This window comes from Poecilia reticulata, chromosome 2 (genome assembly GCF_904066995.2).
Source record: "Poecilia reticulata chromosome 2, P_reticulata-male-v2, whole genome shotgun sequence".
In the NCBI taxonomy this organism is placed as follows: Eukaryota; Metazoa; Chordata; class Actinopteri; order Cyprinodontiformes; family Poeciliidae; genus Poecilia; species Poecilia reticulata.
In genome coordinates, this window is record NC_088831.1 from 43,210,197 (window position 1) to 43,234,510 (window position 24,314).

The window sequence follows — 24,314 nt, forward strand, 5'->3', positions numbered from 1 at the left end:
TTTAAATATATTTTTAAGAAGTTATAAGGCACAGTTAAAAAAACATGAAACTGCTGCTGTGCAAGTTACGCAAGAGGTTGTTGCTAGGCAACCAAAGAGCGAGTGAGTGAGTTGATTCCACCAGCTTAGCTAGCCAGGAGAGGTTTAGCAGCTAAAGCCTGTCCTCTGCCTACATCCCCCAGAATGCCGTGCAGTTCTGGATCAGAATTCAGTGAAATTACTAAATATTCTGTCAGATTTATTATCTATTGATCTACATAGTTCTCACGTGACGTCGCACTTCTGTGAACTTTGTAACTGACAGCCATCTTGGCAGGCAGTTGCTATGGAGTTGCTATGACAATAAAGCCACAAGCCTAGAACCAACATTGTTCCCATCTAACTTATAAACGGTGTAAGTACATTGCAATTTGATCACATTTTTTATAGTATTACACCTCTGTAATACTAAATATCACTACAGTGATATTTACTGTAGTACTTAATGCTGAACTAGCAAAAATGAGTTTAGCTAATGCCGCTTTTATCTGCTAGCCCAGGTGTTTGTTGTTACATGTACTTCCTCTGCCAGTCACCAGAACCTTGTTATTCACACAAACAGTTCATACATCATATTGATCATGTGTCTAGCGATATATATGTCACTGATTCATTGTCCAGCCCTACCTATTGATGTCATGGGACAGTTTGAGTCTAGCCTGAGTTCTTCCCTAATTTCACCTTCTTTCAGGAAGAATCCAATGTTGGGAAAACCTTGAGACCCATCATCCTTCCAGAGATCATTGAGGCCCAGCAGGAGAAAGTACGCCAGGCGTTCTGGGCTGAGACGGAAAGCCCCAAAGAGCATGTCCACCTGTTCGACAAGTACTCCATGCTGGTGTCCAGGGAGGCGGAGGAGAAGGTCCAGAATTTCCTCAGTCAGCCGAAATCCTTCCAGAAAATCAAGGACGAGGCCATCTACTACCAGAAGCTTGCTGATGAGATTCAGTACACATCACCCAAAGTAAGACCTGGAACATGAGCCGCCTTTTACTCAGTAGATCACTGGCATCGGTCATCCTGTTTGCAGCAAGTCAAAGTTTATCTACTGTATCTCTTTAAAAATGTTCAATCGAGTTAGGTGAATATCTACTCAGTGATGGCACTTCTCACCTTTGGCATCCCCAAACACACTTGGCATCCCCAAAGGATGCCAAAGCGGATTAAACGACGCACCTGTTTAGTCTGCTTTAATTCTATAAAGTCCAGTTTGTTTTAGGAGGTGTGAATGCTAATCGGACCAAAAATACAAACTCTAGTCCACCTACAAACCTCGGTTTTGGCTTGGCTGAAATTAACTGTGGTGCGTTTCAAATGCATATGTGAACGGCAAGCGGGCCAGAGACCACTCCAAAAGCACGAGGTGGACTACAGGCCAAGGCATTCTGGGTAAATACAACCAAAATAAATGCGTTAGATCAGTGTTAGAGGGCAAAATGGCTCATGTTTTTTTTACCTAAGACAAAAGAGAAGTCCTACAAGCGCTAAAATCTGATGCTACTCCATTTTTGTTTGCATTTATTGAAGCAGGAAGTTGTGCTCAGTGTCTTTTTCAGAGGTTTTTGTGTTGTTTTTTTTGGTGCGGTGCCCCCACAGGCGAGGAGGCGAACATGTTTTTCAAAGGGTTTGGTTCATTTCAGAGAAAGAGAGAGAACTGCGGCAAATGAAAATGTAACAAATGTTGCAGTTTTGCCTACTAGACTGTCAGGGGTGAAATGACTTTGGATGGTGATTTTAAATTTAATTAGTCATGTCAAGATTTTAAGTACAATCAAAGATTTTCTCCTTTTGAGGGACCCAGAAAGAGACATTAATGCTTTTAAATCCTCATGGCTTTATTATTTATTATTGTCCAACATCGATGTCTGACCTCAACAATGATGTTCTAAACTAATGGTCAAATATTCCCAAAAACAAACTTCTAAACATTCTAGACACACTTCTTAGAAGAACTGAAGCAACAGAAGCTTAATATTAAAAATGTGATTATGTTAAAGGTCATGTGTGTATAATGTATGGTGATCCAATACTTTAGGCAACAGAGTGTGATTTTCATGTCAATCATTAAAAAAAAATTAGCTTTAAAACTTTTTAGAAGAACTAAGAAAATGTAAAAGCTTCATGATCATAATTGTCAATTTATCTGTCTAGAGATATTTCTTCTTAAAGATTCACCCTGGTCTTTGAGAGCTGATTAATCATACTTTGGACTTCAGGTGGTGCGACTCGGCATGTTTGAGGTCCAGTCCCAGAAACTCCTCAACTCTCTGGCCGAACGTGCGCTGGAGCTCAAGGAGAAACTGGCTTTGCAGATGTTACAAGATCATCAGGAAATCAATGAAAGGTTTCTGAAAGGGCTTCACTGCTTCCCTGCTTCATCCTTTGTCTTTAAACACCAAATATTAACGAATATAGTTGTTCTAGTTTCTAGTGGAAACATCTTAATACACTGGGAATTAAACAAAAGTAACTTACAAGTAACTTTTAAACAAGATGTGAGTTAGTTTCAAGTCAATAATTCCTTAATATGAATTTTTAGAGGATTTGAAGCAGTGATGTTTCTGGTTTCAGACCCTTCCACCAGAATAACGGATCTTTTCTACCTGACAGGCTCTGCAAAGAGTTTGAGAAGATTTCAGAGACGGCCCTGAGTACGCCGCCTGATACTCTGAAAATGGTGGAGCTGCAGGTGACTTTTTGTTTCCCGTCACACAGCGATAATTACACTGTCCTGTCAGTAAATTAAGCTTGAAGGCTTTTTACTTAATAGCTCACCTTATGTCATAATAGTGGCTTTTTAGTAAAAGTATACTTTATTTTGTTTTAATATTGTTTTTGAAGATTTTCATTTAACTTTAACACTTTCCACTTTTTCAGTCTGATAACAGCTTTTGTGTGTGTGTGTATATATATATATATATATATATATATATATATATATATATATATTAAAAGGGGAACTGTGATGTAAAATTTACCTCCAGAAGGTAACAAATCAGAAGGCACTGCCCCGTTACCTAGCAACCACACAGAATTCCACCTGTTACCTAGCAACCACACAGAATTCCGCCTGTTACAACCCTAGCAAATTCCAGTATGTTTGGTTTGCTGTAAGCACCGTACAATGGTTGCTGGAAAGCCCAGTGTTTAGTTATTGACTCACCACCCAGAAACCACTTGCTGCATTCTTGTTGGCTGTGCAGGAGGTTCTTCTAATGCTTTTCAAACGTGCAGTGGCATAACTGTGCATCTGTTTGTGGCCAATCATTGGGTTGGGGTGCGTGGCCAGCAGCAGCTTACTTGCATTAAAGTGACAGAGTCCAAAAACAGCTCAAATTTCATTATCTAAGAATGATTCTTTGCCAAGAAATGTAATGAACATGTTTTGTTTAGACCATAGATCAATCCTAACCCATTCAGGGAAGCATAAGAGGCCATCTTTAACCAATTCTATGCTAGTGTCTCAAAACAGTAACAGAAATCTATCAGTTTGTTTTTAACGTCTGTACCTGATTAACTGTGCCGGTGGTTCCCCTGCGTCTCTCTGCAGGCCTACGTCCAGAAGATCATAGAAACAGAGATGCCTGTGCTGGAGCAGCGGCTGGCTGACTCCAACAGGCAGCTCTGCGACCTGATGGACTTTGTCACCCTGTCGCCGGAAGACCTGGAGCTCAACACCCGAACCGTCCACTGGTTCCAGCGCATGCCCGCCGTGTTTGAGGAACACCAGCAGATTATCGATGAGAAGACGGAGCTTTACCAGAACGCACTCAAGGTCTGCTTGAAGCTGAGGAGCTACCGAGGGTTAATGACGGATTTCCTGAAGGTGAAACGATAAAACGCTGTCTGGTTTAATCGTTGCAGCTGCAACGGGAGCGTTTCATGGACGAGCTGGTGGGCTACAACATGCAGATGAAGGAGTTTCTTGGTTATGGTGAGCTGGCGGATCTCAGCAAGTACCTGAAGAAAGCGAAGACCCTCAACGCCAGGCTGGACATGGCCAGTGACAAGGTGCAGTAGGACCAAGGAGGGAGGTTTTATGGCTCTTTCAACTCATCACTGCTAAAACACACATTTTTACATTTTTGTCTAGTTTTTACTGCAAATATCTTGAATGAGATAGAAAGTTTTCAGCAAGATATATCAGCTTATTTTATGTCAATAATCCTTGAATGGTGACAAAAAGTAAGCAGATTTTGCTCCCTTATAGATGGGACAAATGTCTTCTTCTAAGTGAAATTATCTGCCAATGGAACTGGTCATTTTTTAAATCAATATACTAGAATTACTGACTTAAAACAAGCTCTTACATCTTCTATAGAAGTTACTTGTAAGTTTTGTTTTATTTAAAGTATACTAACATGTTTCCACTAGAAACTAGACAAAAATACTGGGTAAGATTTGGTGTTTTTACAGTGCAAAGTGCCTCCAAGTGGATTCACATGCATATTTTTTTTTTACCACCAGAGGGCAGCATTGGATGTGAAACAGCGTTTTAATCATCTTTGTTTTCATTTTTCATCCCAAAGTATACCAGAAATCCTTTTATTTATCAGTTTTGTCACTCTATTTTCTAAAAGTTTAATCATTTTTGGTTTGTCCGTTTCATTCGTCTCGCTCTGAGAAGATTAATGACCTCAACATGGAAGAGGAGGCCTTCGGCTGGCCCGTGTCCCAGTTTCCACAGCGGAAACAGATCCAGGAAGGGCTCACGCCGTTTCTGCGCCTGTACGAAACGTCGTTTGAATTCCTGCAAGACCATGACAAGTGGCTCCACGGGCCGCTGTCTGGGGTCCCTCCTGACAAGGTACCGAACGCGCAAAGTAACCATCACAAGACTTTAACATTTTAATATTTTCAGGCCTAATAAAAACTGTTTTCCTGCAGGTGGAGGGCGATGTTGGGAACTACTGGCGCACGTTGTACAAACTGGAGAAAGGTTTCTTTGAAGTTCCCAATGCCTTGAAGATAACCAAGATCGTAAAGTCTAGAGTGGAGAGTTTCAAGGGTCACATCCCCATGGTGCAGGTAGAGACCGTAAAAAAACAGTTAATCCTCTGGTATTTACCACATGTATTACAGCCGTTATAGATAGAAAGAGAGGAGCAAGTTTCTGATAAAATTCCTGAAAATCTTCTAACAAAAAACGTGTAAATTTATGACTTTGAAAAGTCAAATATTTGTGAGAAAATAAATAACATCTTGAGATTAATCCCAGAATTTTTTTTTTTTTTAGAAAAACGTGGAAATTGCTAAGAGTCAAAAAATTGCAAAAAAAAAAAAACAAATGGTGAGATTAATTACCGACAAACATGAAAATTACCGAGTTTGTAAAGTTAAAAATTTGCAGAAAAAAATGACATTTTGAGGATAATCTCAAATTTTCCATAAAAACGTGTTAATTTGTGAGTTCAAAAGTTGAAAATTTGCGAGAAAAATTACATTTTGCGAACAATTTTGAAAGTTTTTGAGGAATAATGTGGAAATTTTAGTTCAAAAAGTTTAAACTTTGCAAGAAAAAACTTGCAAAACTTAATCTGATAAAATTTTGAAATTAAAATTTTTACATTTTGAAACCTCAGATTTAAAAGTTTTTTTATAGTAAATTTACGAGCTTAATCTATTTGGAAAATATTTCCAAATATTTTCTTGCAAATTATTTACTTTAGGAACTCACAAATGTTCAAGTTTTTTTTCTAGGAAATATCAAATTTTTTTTCTAGCAAAATTTCGACTTTCGGAGCTCCGAAACTTCCTTGTTCTACAAAATTTCTGAGATTAATCTCAAAATGTAAACGTTTTCTTGTCAGATATGTACTTCTCTTTTTTATTTCTCATCTACAGTGGCCCTAATCCCATTGGGGCCTAATATTTGCTGTGTCGTAGCCTAAATAGCTGACCTTTCTGTGCTGCCGGGGATCTCTGGTGGAGTGTAGGTGCTGTGCAACCCGGGGCTGCGGGCCCGCCACTGGGACGCCATGTCAGAGCTGGCCGGCTTCTCCCTGCACCCGGCCGACGAGCAGGCCTGCGTGGCTCAGTACCTGTCCCTGAAGCTGGAGGAACACCTGCCCAGCTTCGACGGGATCAGCGAGGCGGCCAGCAAGGAGTACTCTCTGGAGAAGGCCCTGGAGAAGATGGCCGGCGAGTGGATGGACATAGAGTTCACCCTGCTGGCCTATCGGGAGACGGGCACCTTCATCCTGTCGTCCGTGGAGGAGGTCCAGCTGATGCTGGACGACCACATCGTGAAGACGCAAACCATGAAGGGCTCACCCTTCATCAAGCCCTTTGAGGAACAGATAACGTAAGAAACTAAATGGCTGCCCCCCACTTCTGAAGAAAATCCCTGTTGGTCCAGTGCTGCGTTTCAGTTCTGATCAAAACTGGGAAATTCCAACTTCAAAGCAGAAAAAGTCAAACGTGACGCCCCCCCAAAGTCGAATTTCCCACCATAAAACTCGGAGCAACTCAGACTATTCCCAGTTACAACTCATAGGGCCAACTTTGCATTTCAATATGGCCGCTCTTCGCCTCAGCAGCAGTAAGATGTGATGGAAACATGGTAATTATATAAAATCAGTGCTGAATGTAGCGCCTGCAACTCTAAACTGAACAAATTAAACGGGGTGTTTGCTTCTGAAAAGTCAAGTTTAAAATGAAGATCCGCATAAAGAGCATTTCACATGGACCGTTAGTCTTTACTGTTCTGGTACGACGCCCCCGTCTTTGTTTCTGGCTCCTTTAAAGGATGACCACTGGTGCCCTCTGCTGGATGGTGGCCAAAGTACAACTTTAAAGGAAGATTTAATGTGACGTTTTTAGCTCATCGATTGGAACTAATTTGAATCTAATCGACAATTAATCGTGAGTTGATTAATTATTAGCATCCCGAGTTGTGAGTCCCGTTTTTCTGCTTCACTTCAGGGCGTGGGAGCGCAAGCTGCTGCTCCTGCAGGAGATCCTGGACGAGTGGCTGAAGGTGCAGTTCGTCTGGCTGTACCTGGAGCCCATCTTCAGCTCCCCTGACATCATGGTGCAGATGCCTGAGGAGGGCCGGCGCTTCACGGCCGTGGACAAGACATGGAGGGAAACCATGATGCAGGTTTCCCAGGTGAGCTCTTCCTTCCTGTGTTTCACTTTTTACAGCTCTGTGGAGAACACAGGCTAGCAGATGAGTTCCTCCCAGAACTACAGCAGAAATCTGGACCAGGATCCACAAATTCTAAGAAAACGGTTTATTTGAAAAAGAAACCAAATGACAACTGTTATGTACAAATGTGTATTTGTGACATTGTAGATAGGAAGAAAAACCAGAAGTAAATTTCTGTCCAAAAAAGAAGACATTTTTAATCTCAGAAGTTTTACAGAAAAAAGAAAAGTCAAAAATTTGAAAGAAAAGAATTCAGATTTTTTTTTCTTTTTTCTTTTTTTTTTTACATTAATCTCATAAACTTTCTGGGGAAAAAAACTTGGAAATCTCAGAGTTAGAAAAGTCAAACATTTGCTAGAAAAACCATAAAACTTAAAACCAAAGAAATAATTTGGAAAGAAATTTTCTAGCAAATTAGAAACTTTTCAATTTTTGAGCTTAATTTAAAAATTTCTGAGTTTTTTCTAGAAAATGTGTAACAGTGCCGTATTAGGGCCATTGAAGATAAGAACAAATTTCTGCCAAAAAAATCTCTGAAATTTTCAAGAAAAAACACAATGAAATTGTACATCTATCTCAAACATTTCTGAGAAAATTATTTCGAAATTTCTGAGTTTGAAAAGTGGAAAATTTACTATAAAAAGCTTCCAAATATTTTCTAGAAAAAAAACAGGTTAAAAAATACAAAATGAAATGAGACTAGTAGAGCTCAGTGTGTTTAAAGGCTTGAAATAATTTTTTTTGTAAAAATGTATTCATCTTTTTGTCGTTTAAATCATGATGCAAAGATCAGCAGAATCCAGACCGTAAAATCAAAAATAATCCCAGCTTCATCCAACAACAGCATCATCAAAACCTGACGTTTCCTAAACTGCCATCTTCAGCCACCAGGAGGAGCTCAAGACTCACGGATCCTCAGATACATTAACTCTTTCTTTGTTTTATGTAATATTTTTATTTAATTTTCAGCTGGTTGTTTTATGGTGTTATGCTCACCTTTCTGTTTTCTCCTCTCAGCATATAGGAAATAAACGACAAATCGTTCCAGAGCATATTCATGCACAGCAGCAAGCAAAGGATATTTAGTCAAACAGTTTCTCTGCGCCCTGAATTAATAAGCCACATTTGTCCCGTATGTGGTTTGCATATCTGCTGAAATGCTTTTACCTCAGAGTTTCCCACTCTCTGTCCTCCACCAAAGCCATCTGTTCGGTGCATAAAAACGACATTATCACACATAATACCATGTTATCCATTCAGTGTGCTCATGAATAGCTCCCGCTGGCTCTCTGAATATAAAATTAGACCCATTATTACATTGTCCTCTCAAAGAATGGGCCAAAATCATAAGCATGATGAGATTTATGAAAAGATGGAATCATACTTCATCAATCAGACACACTTTGCTGGAATAATGGTCTGGCCTTTGAAGCCCAATCAAATCACTCTTTTTTTAGTTTTTGGTGTTGGCGTCTGAGCCGGATCGCTTCATTTAGCCTTTAAAACATCCGACTCTTTCACTGATTATTGTCTGATTAAAGACAAAAACCTCCTATTCTCTGCTTTTAATCTTCTTATTTTTATTGTCGGTTGTATTATCGTATTTTGTGACTACAAGGAATCAAGAGAAATCATATTGTAATTACATTATATATTATTTTACCACTAAAAGGAAAAATTACTGACAAAAAACCCCCAAAGACTTAATTTTATGTTTTAACATCATTCACAAAATGATGATCTGCAAAAATCTAAAATCTTACCAAGTATTTTAGTCTAGCTTCTGGTACAAATGTACACTTTAAATAAGACAAAACTAACTTACCAGTATTTTTTCATGAAGATATTGGAGCTGTAAAGTAAACATAAAGTAAATAATCCCTTTATGTTGATGAAAAAAAGTTCTAGTTCAACCAGTGGTGATTTCTGGGCAAAATGGGCAACTGCCCAGGGTGGGATCCTGTTAGGGGCGCCAGGAGAGCTAATATCCGATTTTTATCTGCTGCACTGCAAAAACACAGAATCTTACCAAGTATTTTTGTTCTGGTTTCTAATGTAAATATATTGGAACAATTGGAATATGGCAAATAACTTTTCAGCAAAAATAATGATTGAATAATTTTTGAATATTGATAAAACACACTAGTTCCACTGGCAGACTTATAACAAGATGTTTTCTCATGTTAACTTATAAGTGGAATAATTTGCCAGTGGAACTAGAACTTTTTATCAATATTCAATAACTGGCTTAAAACAAGCTGTCTCATTGCTTAAAGAGACAGTAATCATTTTGTATGTAAACTTCTGATTTTGAAGACATTCATAAATAAATCTCTAACACATTCTCTCACTGATTATTGCAAATACTTATCAAATGTATTGATCAGTGTTCCAGTTATTATGAATCAAAGGCAAGGCGGCTCTAAGCAGGTGGATTAGTCCTTTAATCTTAGAAACGTTCTTCAGGTGACAGAAGGCCGACTTTGTAACTGTCTTTATGCGACTCTGAAGGCTCAGGTCAGAGTTCATCACTACCACCCACATTTTGACATAGTTTAGATCACAAGTTTCTAGTTGTAAAAGAGTGGTGAATTTTAATTTAAATCCTGTAATATGGATAATTTAGTTGAACAGAAACTGAAGTTTGTTGATGTTAAACTCTGACAGACACAAAATAAAACACAACTCTCTATATGTAAGCTTTAGTAGAACCTTTTTTTATATTTTATTAATAAAACAGGTCTTCAGTAGATTGCATGACAGCCAACACACACTGCCTCATTAACATTCTCACTAACTTGACCTTTCACCCTACTGAAGGCACTCCTTCATAAAACAACACTAACTCGCTGCGACCCAGGTGGGACTTGAACCCACAATCCCCAGCTCCGGAGGCTGATGCCTTATCCATTAGGCCACTGGGCCAACACAACATGAACATGAGAATCTGATCTTTTCTTAACTGATCCAGCTTATGGCTGTATTTTTCTTTTTTTTTTTCTGAATAATATAGAAAAAGTATTTTCAAAAAGTGGTTTGTATTTGAATCGTCCTTTCTGTGAGTTGTATGATGGAGTTTTAGGGCCAGGTTAGAAGATTTCTTTGTTTAATAGGAGAATAAAGTTGGGAAAAAGTAGTTTTAATGAGAAAAATGATTCCGACGTAACCAACTGAGTTTGTGTAGATTTTTTTCTTGGAAATATAAAGTCCTGCATCTGTTAAAAGATTAAGTGTTTCCTTATTTGTAAAACGTGTACCAAAGTATTTATTCACAACATTCATCATTTAATGTGTTTTTTTGTTGTTTTTCATGTTTTAGTTCTCATAAAATCACTACATCATCATCCTCATATTATGACTGTACTGTGGTAATATTACAACCACTATAATATAATTAATATTATATTAAAATAAATAAAACATTGTATCCTGGCTGCTCCCTGTAGAGCTGACCTGAATTCAAAGTCCAAATATACAGAAGTTGTAAAACAAGTGCGCCAAACAAGATGGCTGCCCTGAATGCCATCCATCCATCCATCCTCTGACACCCTTGTCCCTCAGTGGGGTCGGGAGGGTTGCTGGTTCCTCTCCAGCTGACGTTCCGGGCGAGGGGCGGGGTCACCCTGGACAGGTCGCCAGTCTGTCGCAGGGCAACACAGAGACACACAACCATGCACACACACACTCACACGTAGGGGCAATTTGGAGAGGCCAATTAACCTGACAGTCATGTTTTTGGACTGTGGGAGGAAACCGGAGTACCCGGAGGGAGCCCACGTATGCACAGGGAGAACATGCAGGCTCCATGCAAAAAGATGGGGGCTGGGAATTGAACCCAGAGCCTTGTTGCTGCAAGGCAACAGCTCTACCAACTGCGCCACTGTGCAGCCCCGCCCTGAATGCGCTGACATTTATTTTGAGTGAAAAAAATCTAAATTTTCCAAAGAATAAATCTTTAAAAAACACAGAAATTGATAAGATCTGAAACTGCACTGTAAAAACTTCTGTTTCTGCTTCTTTTTAACCTGGAACCTTTGACATGCAGCATTAAATCCTTTAAATTTCACCCTGAAACGTTAACAAAGACTTCACAGTCTCTGGTTGAAGAAAGCCATGGTCACTGCTGTTTCTGTTGCAGGACAAACATGTTCTGGCTGTGGTGGAGGTTGAGAGAATGCTGGAGAAGCTGAAACACTCAAACGAGTTCCTGGAGAGTATCCTGAAAGGCCTGAATAACTACCTGGAGAAGAAACGTCTCTTCTTCCCTCGATTTTTCTTCCTGTCCAATGAAGAGCTTCTGGAGATCCTCTCAGAGACCAAAGACCCCACAAGGTGCCTGCTGTAGCTTTAATTTTATTAATGACATCAGTCTGGGTGTGTAGGCAGACAAATCCTGCCTAAAAGTGACCTATTATGCTTCTCTGAGCAAGTTAGGATAAGTCTATGGTCTATACAAAACGTGTTCATTACATTTTTTGCACAAAATCATTTTTAGATAATGAGGTTTTAGCTTCTTTTAGGGCATTTTTTCACTTTAAATCCAAATAAGCTGCTGCTGGCCATGCCCCCTGACTCAATGTTTACACTCACACATTTAAATGGCTGTGAACAGATACGGAATTATGCAACCGCTCGTCTTTGAAAAACATTAGTGGAGCCTCCCGCACAACCAACAAGAGTGTAGCAGGTGGTTCCTGGATGGTAAGTTAACAACAAAACACTTTGTCTTTTCTAGCAGCCATTGCACAGCGCATACAGCGGTAAAACCAGCTGACCAAACGGGCTGGAGCTCAGCTGGGGTTGCTAGGTAACCAGCGGAACTCCGCTGGGGTTGCTAGGTAACTGGTTGAATGTAACTTAACGATCAGGAGGTTTTTTGAAATGGCTCATTTTCCAGACACCAAAAAAGATTAACTTTTTGGCAAAAAATGGTTTGATGGTTTTTTTTTCCAGTACTTGGGCTGTTTGTAGAATCAATAGAGGCCAAAGGAAGTACAAAAATGTGCAATAAAGTAATGAACTTTGACCCTGATTGAGTTTCGTAGAGCTCTAAAGAAGAGCTTGGTGTAAGTCTACTTCCAGTTGTCAAGCGGGTTTTATTTAGGATATTTCCCAGTTTCACAAGTCTGTTAGTGAGAAGGGCTCGGCATGCAAAAACACAAAATCTTACCAAGTATTTTTAAAAAAAGTATTTTTTATTTAGTTTCTAGTTCAAATACCAAATACAAAGAACACAAACTGACTTACAGTTACATTTTTCCCATAAATGAAACAATCCACCAGTGGAGCTAGTAATTTTTCATAAATATTAAGAAATGATTTATCAATCAATCAATCAAATTTTATTTGTATAGCACATTTCAGCAGCAAGGCATTTCAAAGTGCTTTACATAATTAAAATAAAAACAGAAATAATCAGTGAGAATCAGTGAGAAATTTACTTAAAACAAGCTTCTGTTTCTTATTGATAAGTTAGTTATAAGTTAGTTTTGTCTTATTTCAGGTGTGCTAGGATATTTGCACCAGGAACTAGACAGAACTAAACAGTGTGGTTCATAAAACTGAACCAAAAAATGCGGGTAACCAAAAGGTAATTATGTTTTTCACATGGTACCATATTTGTGTAATAGCTTTAACTTTTATTAAATGAAATCATAATTGAAAAATCAGCTTTTTGTATTTACTCTGGTTATTTTTATTAGGATGATCTGAGGTGCGAAAAAAAGTTGCAAGAACAGAATTCAAAGGTGTGGAGGGTGGAAATGGAAACACGGCGCGGTATAAAACCTCCTGTATCGCCATAATGCTTCTCCATAAACTCTCCACAATAATCCACGCTTATCTAATTTCACAGGGGAAATCCATTTAGTAGATTGTGATTCCAAACAAAAGATGCTTTAACCTTTCATACTCTCCATGCCATTTCAATTTTCGCTTCCTTTTCACTCTGCAGTCCCTCAATCTCTGTGCAACTGGCAGGAATTTTTCATTATGTCAGCGCAGACACAAAGCCAGCAGTCCGCTCCGTAAGACCTGGATTTCTGCCGTTTGTGTTTGTGTCGCACACAGATGGTGGTTAATATTAGAGAGACTGTATTGGTTTTGTTTGTCGGATTGGTCACCGGCTGCAGTTTTACACCATCAGTTTTCTACAAACTCCTGTAACACAAACAGGGATGTAAGTTGTGTCAGCAAAGCAGAGAAATATGTTAAATTTAGGGTTTTTTAACAAGTGATAGTCCAGAATTAGGGGGTCAACATTGCAACATTTGTTACATAGTTGCTGTGGTTCTGCACTTGGACCTTTTGAAAAACCTGTTCACACTGAAAAAACACCAAATCTTTATTTTATTTTTGGTCTATTTTTTAATGCAAATATCTGAGAACACTAGAAATAGAACAGAACTAGTTTAGAAGCAACTTTTCTGCAAGATGCAGGAGCTTGGTTCAAAAATAATTCCTTCATAACGATGTTCTAGTTCCACTGGCAGATTATTTAACTTAAAATGTTCCCATGTTAAAAGTGAAATAATCTGCCAGTGAAACCAGTACATCAATATTAGGGAATTACGGACATAAAACAAGCTCCTACAGTATTTCTTGCTGAAAAGTTACTAGTAATTTAGTTTTGTCTAACATATTTGGTCTTTTTGAAAATAGACCAAAAATACTTGGTAAGATTTTGTGTTTTTGCAGTGTAACACCTGATTTTGTGTAATTATCTAATTTCACTTTATTTATCTTTGTTCCTCTGATGTTTCAGATTGTTTACTCAATTTAAACTAAAAATCACTAAAACATAAATGGCTGATAGTTATTGGTCTGTAATGGGCCGCTCTCACCCGTCGCCCTCTCTGTGTTGTGTTGCTTCCTGCCCCAGAGTGCAGCCCCATCTGAAGAAGTGCTTCGAAGGCATTGCCAGTGTTGTGTTCACCGAGGTTCTGGACATAACCCACATAAAGAGCAGCGAGGGAGAAATGGTGCAGCTCCTGGACGTCATCTCCACCTCCAAGACCAGGGGCCAGGTGGAGAAATGGCTGCTGGAGCTGGAGAACGGCATGATCGTGTCCCTTCAGAAGGTCATCGGAGACGCAATCACGGCCTACCCAAATGACAAGAGGACCGACTGGGTCCGCGCCTGGCCGGGTCAGACGGTGCTGTGTGTCTCACAGGTCTACTGGACCAAAGACATCCACGAAGCTCTGGCTTCAGGACCGGAGGTGATCCACTCCGTTCTGTCTTTGTTCCCAACAGTTAGCTTCAAGTTTACCTGTGGTGGGCACTGCTAGCTAGAAAGTTAGCTCTGATAGCTTTAAAAGCGACCGATTATGCTTCCTTGAAAAGGTTATGTTAAATCCAGGGGCGATACAGAACATGTTCACTAAATTTTTTTTTCACATAATCATTCTTAGATAATTACATTTTAGCTGCTATAGGGCATCTTGTCGCTTTAAATCCTAAAAGTTGCTGCTGGCCACATTCTCTAACTCAATGTTTAAACTCGCATGTGAAAATGGCTGCAAACAGATGCGCAATTATACAACCGTACATCTTTGAAAAGCAGAAGTGCAGCATCCTACACATGTCTAAACACTTGTCTTTTCCAGCAGCCATTGTACAGCATAACACAGCTGACCAAAAGTGCTGGAGCTCCCCTTGGGTAGGTAACGGGTGGAACTCTGCTGGGGTTGCTAGGTAACGGGTGGAACTCTGCTGGGTTGCTAGGTAACGGGTGGAACTCTGCTGGGGTTGCAGAACAAAAATGACCCAACCATCCGAGGGTCAAGTTTGAATAATTTGACATTGCAGTCTGAAAGAAAACCGCAGCGGCTGAAAATGTAACAAATGTTTCAACTTTGGTCGCAAATCGAACAGAATCTACAGAACTATGAGGTGTGAAAAAAGGGCTGAGTGACAAAGTAAATGCACTAATAACACATTAGCTGATGCCCACCACTGCTGATATGGTTGAATTTTGTCTCCTTAACACTATTAGTAATAAACTCTGCCTATGTTATAGATGGAGCTTCAACATGACTTTAACATGAGTGCAAAGCTTTGACAATCTGTCTGGGTGACATTTTTCCTGCTGCCTCTGCCCAGGCCCTGGAGGCCTACCTGCAGCAGAACAACAGGCAGATCGACGACATCGTGGCTCTCGTTCGGGGGAAGCTGTCCAAACAGAACCGGGTGACCCTGGGAGCCCTGGTGGTGCTGGACGTCCACGCCCGCGACGTTCTGGCCACGCTGGTGCATAAAGGCGTGCGTGACGAAAATGACTTTGAGTGGCTGAGCCAGCTGCGGTACTACTGGGTGGTACGTTAAGCACAGCTGGGGCTTTCTGATTGGCTCATGGGAGAAACTCAGTGGACCCGACTTCCAATCTGTGCAGGAGAATAACCTTTACACCAAGATGATCAACGCTGGTTTACCGTACGGCTACGAATACCTGGGCAACACTCCGAGGCTGGTCATTACTCCACTGACTGACCGCTGCTACCGGTAAAAATAGATCAGGAAAACTCTCTGGTTTTTAACGGAGTGTTGGGGTCATGCCAAGAAATAAAAATATTATAAAATTACTGGGATAAAGCCATAAAATGACTTCACCCTCATGATATTATGATTTTATTTTCAAAATGTGACTGTATTCTTCTGTTATTTCAACTTTATTCTCATAATATTATGAATTTATTGTCTGAATGTTATTGACTTATTTATTTATTTAATTATTAACTTATTTATGTTTTCGGATTTCGTTGGTGTTTATTTGACAGTAGGTTGACAGGAAGGCGGTTTATGGGAAAGGGGGAGGGACATGTAAGGTCAACCGGCCGGGACTCGAACCCGCGCTGAGGTCCAGACGTGTCGCTCCGCGTTTCTTCTTTCGGCCCCAACGCTCCGTCGTCCTGCTTGGCTATTTATCTGTCCACTAAAATATTTGTTTAGTGTAAAAACTACGTTTCCAAATCCCAGCAGTCAGTTGTGAATGTTGTTGTTTTGCTGTTCTGTGGTGATTTTCAGCACCCTGTTTGGCGCCCTCCACCTCCACCTGGGTGGGGCCCCTGAGGGCCCCGCAGGCACAGGAAAAACAGAAACCACCAAGGACTTGGCCAAAGCTGTGGCGAAGCAGTGCGTGGTTTTCAACTGCTCCGACGGACTGGACTACATCGCGCTGGGAAAATTCTTCAAAGTCAGTACATCCCCTTCTGATTTCTCACATTCACTGCCAACAAACAGCTGGATGTTTTTGTTGTTTTGTTTTTTTAAACTCTTGGTCTGTTTTTAGAGTCAGTAGAAACCAAAACGAAAGAACAAAAAGGTCCAAAATGTGAATGTTTCATAATAGATCGGCTCTAAAGCTTCTTGCAACACAGATCCAGTGTTTACATTCACACCTGTCCCTGTTGCCGTAGCAACATGCTGTCAATCCGGAACCTTCTCCTGTTTTTACTTCATTGTCTCTGGGTGATTATACAGGATCCAGACCTAAACGTAGCACTACTTCAACTTATTTTTACTCAAAAGTAGCCGCCCAAGAAATTACTCAATTAAGAGTAAAAAAGTAAACTTTACATTTAATGAAATTGATTTTAATTTCTTTTTCTTTTGCCTGCTTTTGTTATTTTGTAATTATGTTATTTATATTAATTATCGTTGTTCTGGTTAAAAAAAATTCCACGTAGTGTTATATTCTGATTAAGTCATTTTAAATATTAAATAATTGATAATTTGATCAGTTACTTGATTAAACTTTTTACCAAATACTTTTTTACTCTTACTTTTTAACTTCTTGGACGGCTACTTTTTACTTTTACTTGAGTAAAAATGAGTTAAAGTCGAGCTTCTCTTACCTGAGTATAGTTTTTTGGTAACCTCTGTTGTGGGCGGAGATATCAAATTCAAAAATCCATCCGAAAAACGCTTCAAGATGAGAATATCTTCTTTTATGCCACGTTTGTTCTCAGTTTTCTCCTAATTCATCCTTCGATCCGCCTCACCTTGAATTACTGCACAAAGGTGCAGCTCTCAGCTCTCATCACCTGATAAATAAAAAATGGCTTTAAAAATTCAGACCTGATGTTTTTGTTGTTGTTATTTTGGGGTGAATCTTACTGGATGGTGTGTGTGTGTGTGTGTGTGTGTGTGTGTGTGTGTGTGTGTGTGTGTGTGTGTGTGTGTGTGTGTGTGTGTGTGTGTGCGTGCGCTCTCAGGGTCTGTTGTCGTGCGGCGCCTGGGCCTGCTTTGATGAGTTTAACCGCATCGACCTGGAGGTTTTGTCCGTTGTGGCGCAGCAGATTCTCACCATCCAGAGAGGTTCGTTCACTTTCCCGTCTGATGCTGAAGGAAACTGGCAGTGGACCAGAAAACAAAGGCATGGCAAAGATTCAGGAGTGGAAAAAAAAGGAAAAAAGGAATCGGTTTTAAACTACAAAGAAAGGCAACTGTTAGGAAAGGCCAGGAAAAATCTCCTGTGCTGAGTCTGCTTCGGGTTTTTGATCATTTTAAAGATGCTGCAGCTGCTTTTTAAATGCTTATTAATGTTTTATTTACTCTGAGTTCTCTATCCGTACTGTTCTTACAACCGTTTAAAGTGAACTGAAGCACATTCTGCATGTTTTTATCCGTTGGAGACAAGTCCTTATTTTCGATTTGACAAGTTTAGGTTTCATAAAGGTACAAACATGCAGTCGTATTTAATAAAGTGGAAAAATTCAATTTGAATGAAACAGATTATATAAGTAAAATAATCACAGAAAACACATTTAATTATCTTTTTCCTGGATGGCTTGTAATGCTGCTCGGTAATTTCCTAAATCACTTATTTTAGTTTATTTTAGTTTTGTCTTTACTGTTTCTCAGTTTTGACAGAGTAAACCCGTTTGGACTTTATGTTTTAGTATTTCAGTAGTTTTCCAGGTGTTGTACATTTGCACCGTGTTGATTAAGGCCGTGCCTCGGTCTGACTGCGTGCGTTTGTGCAGGGATCGCTGCTCACAGTGACATGCTGATGTTTGAGGGGACGGAGCTGAAACTGGACCCGTCCTGCGCCGTCTTCATCACCATGAACCCAGGCTATGCTGGACGCTCAGAGCTGCCAGACAACCTCAAGGTGCCGCCGGCCCAGACTTTACAAAACGCACCGATTCCCAACACTTAGCGATTAATGAGTCGATCTGAGGTTATCAATCTGCTAATGATCAATAGATAAGCTGCCAATCCTGAGTTTTCTCTTCTGTCAGGAGGTTCGACCATTTTTTCATAACTTAAAGGGTTAATTTTTTTCTAACATGCTGAATTAAAAAAACAACACAATTAAATTTTAACACTATTTTGTGTCCGAAACATTACATACTGAACAGAAGCAGAATACACATTACTGACATTTATTTATTTGTTTTTACATCATTTTGTGCCACTGCAGACAGAAAAAAGGAGCATATTTCGCTTAACAATTGTAGAAGTTTGAGATTGATCTCTGTAACAAAAAACGTTGAAATTTCTGAGTTTCAAAATTTGAAAATTTGCTAGAAAAAAACTGACATTTTGAGATTCTCCAAGATTTTCTAGAAAATTGTGGACATTGCTGAGTTTCAACAGTCTTTTTTTTACTTTTGAAACTTAGAAAGGTTTTTCTTGAAATCTTTCTGAGATTACTCTCACATTTCTACATTTGTTGGTGGAAATTACGTCTTCTTTTGTCTCCAGGCACCCCGATACGGTGTTGTATGTTTTTACCTTTACGTATATGTTCACTGTTATGCTTTGTTTTTTTCTGTCATTATAGTAAAGCAGCCATTTTTTAATGAGAAGTTGAAACTGTAGCTGTGCTGAATACAGCACTATTAATATGATAACTTAAGGCGCTATTTCAGTGTTAATGTTTCTAAGCAGAACTGCATAAAATTTGATTTTGTTTGTGTCTGGCTCCGCTTCAGGATGACCAGCGGCGCCCTCTGCTGGATGGTGGCCAAACTACACCTCTAAAAGAATGTTTAAGCGGACCTTCGATTGGAACTAATTTAATCTAACAAGCCATTAATTGATCATTTATAGTCATTCGGTGTATATTCTGATGTTGCTGCAGTGTCATAGTGTTTGTTATTAAGTTAAGTTTGAACTCTTTCTGAAACCAAACCGCCGCTTCCCTCCAGGCTCTGTTCAGGACGGTGGCCATGATGGTGCCGGATTACGCCATGATCGCGGAGATCGTGCTGTACTCCTGCGGTTTCGTGACGGCTCGGCCTCTTTCGGTGAAAATCGTGGCCACCTATCGACTGTGTTCGGAGCAGCTGTCCTCCCAGAGTCACTACGACTACGGCATGAGAGCCGTCAAATCCGTGCTGACCGCGGCAGGAAACCTGAAGGTTGGTCCCCGTGTCCTGCTGTTGGTCTAAAACAGAGGTTTCCCAAACTGTGGGGACCATTCGTGCGCGGGAAGTCGTCTGGATGAAAAAAACAAACATCAACGCTGTATGCGCTGGGTTTTTACCTTAGAATGGCCAAATCTCTGTTATCCCTCTGTCAATTTGATACAGTAGGGGCTTCCACACTTCCCATATCTGTGTCCACTGTCACTTCTATCAGCAGTTAAAACTGTTTAATCCGTTGTTAACATGTCGTAACCTGTTTTTCCGAGCCGCCTTTAAACGCAACATGAGCGCTACGACGCTCGCGCTGGGTTTACGCCTGTGCGGCAGCGAAGGAGACCTGCTGCTGCTGCTGGGCGGAGCTACGCAGTTTATATGTTAGAATCATGGCAGCAAACCAGCAAAACGCAAAGAACTTTCCACAGTTTTTCCCCCAAACTAACAGACTGAGTTGAGTAAAGCTGCTGGATGCAGGTAAATGTTAGCTAAAAGATGACTAGCTAGCTAATATCAATACAGCACCACTAGTAGCATGTAGGCTATCGATGTTGTTGTCTATGTCCAGCTACATACATTCATTCCCCACCCTTACCCCCTTACACACATCAGACAACCATTTGTAATCCATAGGGGGGCCCAGAAAATGTTTGGAAACCACTGGGGGGCGCGCAGGAGAAAATGTTTGGAAACCACTGGGGGGGGGGGCGCAGGAGAAAAAGTTTGGGAACCACTGGTGGGGGGGCGCAGGAGAAAATGTTTGGAAACCACTGGGGGGCGCGCAGGAGAAAATGTTTGGAAACCACTTGTGGGGGGGCGCAGGAGAAAAAGTTTGGGAACCACTGGTGGGGGGGCGCAGGAGAAAAAGTTTGGGAACCACTGGTGGGGGGGCGCAGGAGAAAATGTTTGGAAACCACTGGGGGGGCGCAGGAGAAAATGTTTGGAAACCACTGGGGGGCGCAGGAGAAAAAGTTTGGAAACCACTGGTGGGGCGCAGGAGAAAATGTTTGGAAACCACTGGTGGGGGGGCGCAGGAGAAAATGTTTGGGAACCACTGGTCTAATTAAACATTTAACAGCTCTGAAAAACAACTGAAATGTTAAGTTAGATTATAGTCATGTGGGTTTATTTGTAATAATTATTAACACAAACATGAACTTTTTTCAGAAGTTTCTGTTTTAGATGAGCGAAAAATCTATTACTGATGATTCTTCTTATGCTTAACCGATAAATCTCGGTTTCAAGATTTGTATTAGAAAATGTTATTTTAAGCCTTCTTTTCTTCTGTTTGAATTTACTTCGTAATTATGCCATTTGTGTATTTTTTTATTTTTTATTTTAGTCTTTATGTGGAAGCAAAAGCTGAAAATTTCTACAAAAGTGGGCGGAGCCTAGAGAGGCGGATGGGGCGTGGCTAGTATTGGGTGTGATCGCAGCGGGTTAAGCAGGGCCGCGTTGATACCTCAGTGATTTTATTGCTGTATTTAGCATCTTTTAAGACAACTTTAGGGACTTTTTGAAAAAATAAAAAATAAATGTTGACTGCCGATAAATATTGAGATTAATCTCAGGAATTTTCTAGAAAAAAACTTCTACTTTTTTCTAGCAACAATTTGCTGGAAAATAATATTTTTAAAAAATTCTAGAAAAACATGGAAAAAAGTCGAAAATGTTTTACTTTTGGAAATTTTCCATGTTTTTGCCAGAAAGTTTTATATTTTTTTTCTAGAGACTTTTCGGGATAAATTTACTCCTCCTATTTTTTTCCCGTAACTAAAGTGTATGGCATATTTCTCATTCATGATGCATGTGTTTATATCACGTCTTCACAGTGTCCCTGTTTCGTTTTCCATTTCTCTGGTTTTTGTTTTGTTCCTTCCTTTGTTTTCTCGCCGGTGTTTCTCTCATCCCGCTCCCTCCTCCCTCTGCAGCTGGCTTTCCCAGATGACAACGAAGACACTCTGCTGCTGAGATCCATCATCGACGTCAATCTGCCGAAGTTCCTGTCCCACGATCTGCAGCTTTTTGAGGTTTGTTGAGCTCACGGTTCTCCTGATTAACGGAGAAGCTCACTGTCAGTCCTGCGTTTCTCATCCGTAACTTCCATTCACGACGTCCATCCATCATGATTTATCTCCCAATTGTTTCCTGGGATTCCTAACTAAGCGTTAAAATAGCCAAATGTATGTTGACGCAGAGCCTCTAGTAAAGACTCATTTCACAGGCAGGGAGTTTTGCTTCAGCAATAAGTAGTAAAGTGTTTATTTTCTTACTTAAAAAAAGGAATTAAATTAGAGGCGTATTTGCATCTTTTAAGGTATTTTTGATGTTGCATAAAAAGAAATAAAGTTGTTTGATGACAAATCTGAATTTGGCAAATTTTTACCTGATTTGTCAAAATAAGTGATTACTAAAGTAATTAACTCTGTGTTATTTTTACCTGCCTGTTGCAGGGATGCCAATAATCGCTGATGTGTTTCTGAAACAGTGTTGTGCTTCATTCCACATTTAGTAACTGAATAACTGACCTTCCCGTTGCAGGGTATTACCTCCGATCTCTTCCCGGGTGTGCAGCTCCCGGATCGAGACTACAACATTCTCCTGAAAGCCATCACAGAAAACTGCAAGACCATGAACCTGCAGGTCACCAACTTCTTTTCTGAGAAAATCTTGCAGATCTATGAGATGATGATCGTGCGGCACGGCTTCATGGTGGTGGGCGAACCCTTCGGAGGGAAAACCTCGGCCTACCGCGTGCTGGCTGCAGCGCTTCAGGACATCTTTACCCAGGTGGGAGGCCGTCTGTGCAGCAGCTGGACCAGAACTGCAGGTCCAATCAGGTTTTTAAGAAGGTTCCCGAACTATACAAGCATGATGGTCTTTATCTATGGAAGACAATTAGAACCACTAAAAAAAAAAAAAAAAACGGACATTTTTCCACATTTTTTCAGAATTTTGTCTTCAATCTTATAATTCTGACTTTAATCCTCTGAGATCAAAACTAAGAATTCAAAGAAAAAAAGTTATTTTGAGAAAAACATTGAATTTTGAGATTCAAGTTGAAACTTTGAGGAAAAAAAAGTCAAAATTTGGAGAAAAGCCAGAATTGTGAGGAAAAATGTAATTAAAGTTAAAATTCTGAGGAAAGTCAGAATTTTCTTTTATAATATTTCCAGATTCCCTAATCCTCATCCGGATTATTCCCAAACCTTCTTGTTGAGGTAGAGTTAACACCCAGGGAGTTTTTTTTTCAATCCTTTCCTGTTTGGGAGCGCTGCGGTCTCCGTCCAGCCGTTATCGATCTCACAGCACCAACCAGAACCAGCTGGCTGGATTTATATGGCGAGGAGGAGGAGGAGAAGGAGGAGGATGAAGGCCTGTGGAGAATCCTCATCCTCCCTGTGGCTGTGTTCAGCTCTGCCCTCCTTCGTCTCTCGTTGTTTAGAAGCAGTTTGCTCTGTCTTGGTGTTTTAGTTGCATATCGGTTTTATTCCACTTTAGTGTCTGTAGTTGTTCCTCTTTCTGTTGGCTGGTTTCTCATGTTTCTATGTCTTTCATCGCTTCAGGGTCTGATGGAGGAGAACCAGGTCCAGATCACAGTCATCAACCCCAAATCTATCACCATGGGCCAGCTGTATGGCCAGTTTGACCCGGTTTCCCATGAGTGGTCCGACGGCATCCTGGCTGTCAGCTTCAGGATCTTCGCCTCCTCCAAGGTTAAACCATCGCCTGTCATGTTAGCTAATACCTGCAGCCTCAGATACGAGGTCAGTCAGTGGGTGTTAGCAACAATCGATACCACAAAAACGCTGGAGAATCAAAAACTATCAGTGCTGCGCACTGCGAACGAATAAGCTAGCTGCGCTAACCCTAAAGCACTAATAGTAAACTTTGCTTCTGCTAATGCTAAAGCATTGCACCAACACCGTATCTATCGGAAGCTAATGCTACAGCATTGCACCAACGCCGTATCTATCGGAAGCTAATGCTAAAGCATCACACCAACACCGTATCTATCGGAAGCTAATGCTAAAGCGCTACACCAACACCGTATCTATCGGAAGCTAATGCTAAAGCGCTACACCAACACCAACACCGTATCTATCGGAAGCTAATGCTAAAGCGCTACACCAACACCGTATCTATCGGAAGCTAATGCTAAAGCGCTACACCAACACCGTATCTATCGGAAGCTAATGCTAAAGCGCTACACCAACACCGTATCTATCGGAAGCTAATGCTAAAGCATTGCACCAACACGGTGTCTAACTGAAAAACAACCTGGAGATGCAGGTATTATTCATTTATGCAGTGCGCCAAAGCAAATGTATAAAAACCGATAAAGAAGAACTCAAAACCACTTTTTTTAGCTCTCTGTGTCGGCTACACTACACACAGACTTGTTGCCATAGCAACTGACACCAATATCGCTTTACGTTTCGGGATTTGAGCCAAGAAATCATTCAAACATTTCTCGCACAAAGAACAGAACCTTGTCCGTTACAGTTTTATGTGTCTAGGCTTGATGTTTATTTTATGATTCATAATAAGTGATCCCTGTGATAGATTAGCTAATTCTGCTATTAGCTAAGCTGACTCAATAGTTGATTAGCTCATTTAAACTAGGATCTGTTGGTGTGAAGGTCGCCTTTTTTATTTTTAACTGAGCCGAAACACACTGAATTCCACAGCATATACAGTACTTATTAAGATTGTCATAGTCAGGCTAGCATAACTGAACCACTTCCCTCTCCCTT

The 24,314-nt window shown here is 40.3% G+C and overlaps 1 protein-coding gene and 1 non-coding gene across 2 annotated transcripts in view; one reads left to right on the forward strand and one right to left on the reverse strand.

The window, feature by feature from the left end:
- The window catches only part of dnah7 (dynein, axonemal, heavy chain 7), an 88,431-nt gene that overhangs the window by 6,231 nt on the left and 57,886 nt on the right, over positions 1-24,314 (forward strand). Inside the window, exons 11-30 of the mRNA XM_081604694.1 lie at positions 731-1,003; positions 2,256-2,383; positions 2,650-2,728; positions 3,590-3,814; positions 3,904-4,050; positions 4,667-4,846; positions 4,927-5,067; positions 5,976-6,343; positions 6,964-7,150; positions 11,328-11,521; positions 14,070-14,409; positions 15,293-15,505; positions 15,582-15,691; positions 16,214-16,382; positions 17,404-17,506; positions 18,175-18,302; positions 19,345-19,557; positions 21,489-21,587; positions 22,099-22,347; positions 23,124-23,273. Of these exons, the coding sequence (XP_081460820.1) occupies positions 731-1,003; positions 2,256-2,383; positions 2,650-2,728; positions 3,590-3,814; positions 3,904-4,050; positions 4,667-4,846; positions 4,927-5,067; positions 5,976-6,343; positions 6,964-7,150; positions 11,328-11,521; positions 14,070-14,409; positions 15,293-15,505; positions 15,582-15,691; positions 16,214-16,382; positions 17,404-17,506; positions 18,175-18,302; positions 19,345-19,557; positions 21,489-21,587; positions 22,099-22,347; positions 23,124-23,273 (3,696 nt within the window). The remainder of the gene's footprint in view (positions 1-730; positions 1,004-2,255; positions 2,384-2,649; positions 2,729-3,589; positions 3,815-3,903; positions 4,051-4,666; positions 4,847-4,926; positions 5,068-5,975; positions 6,344-6,963; positions 7,151-11,327; positions 11,522-14,069; positions 14,410-15,292; positions 15,506-15,581; positions 15,692-16,213; positions 16,383-17,403; positions 17,507-18,174; positions 18,303-19,344; positions 19,558-21,488; positions 21,588-22,098; positions 22,348-23,123; positions 23,274-24,314) is intronic.
- On the reverse strand, positions 10,042-10,114 carry trnar-ccg (transfer RNA arginine (anticodon CCG)). The gene has a single exon. It is a non-coding gene; the product is annotated as a tRNA-Arg (tRNA).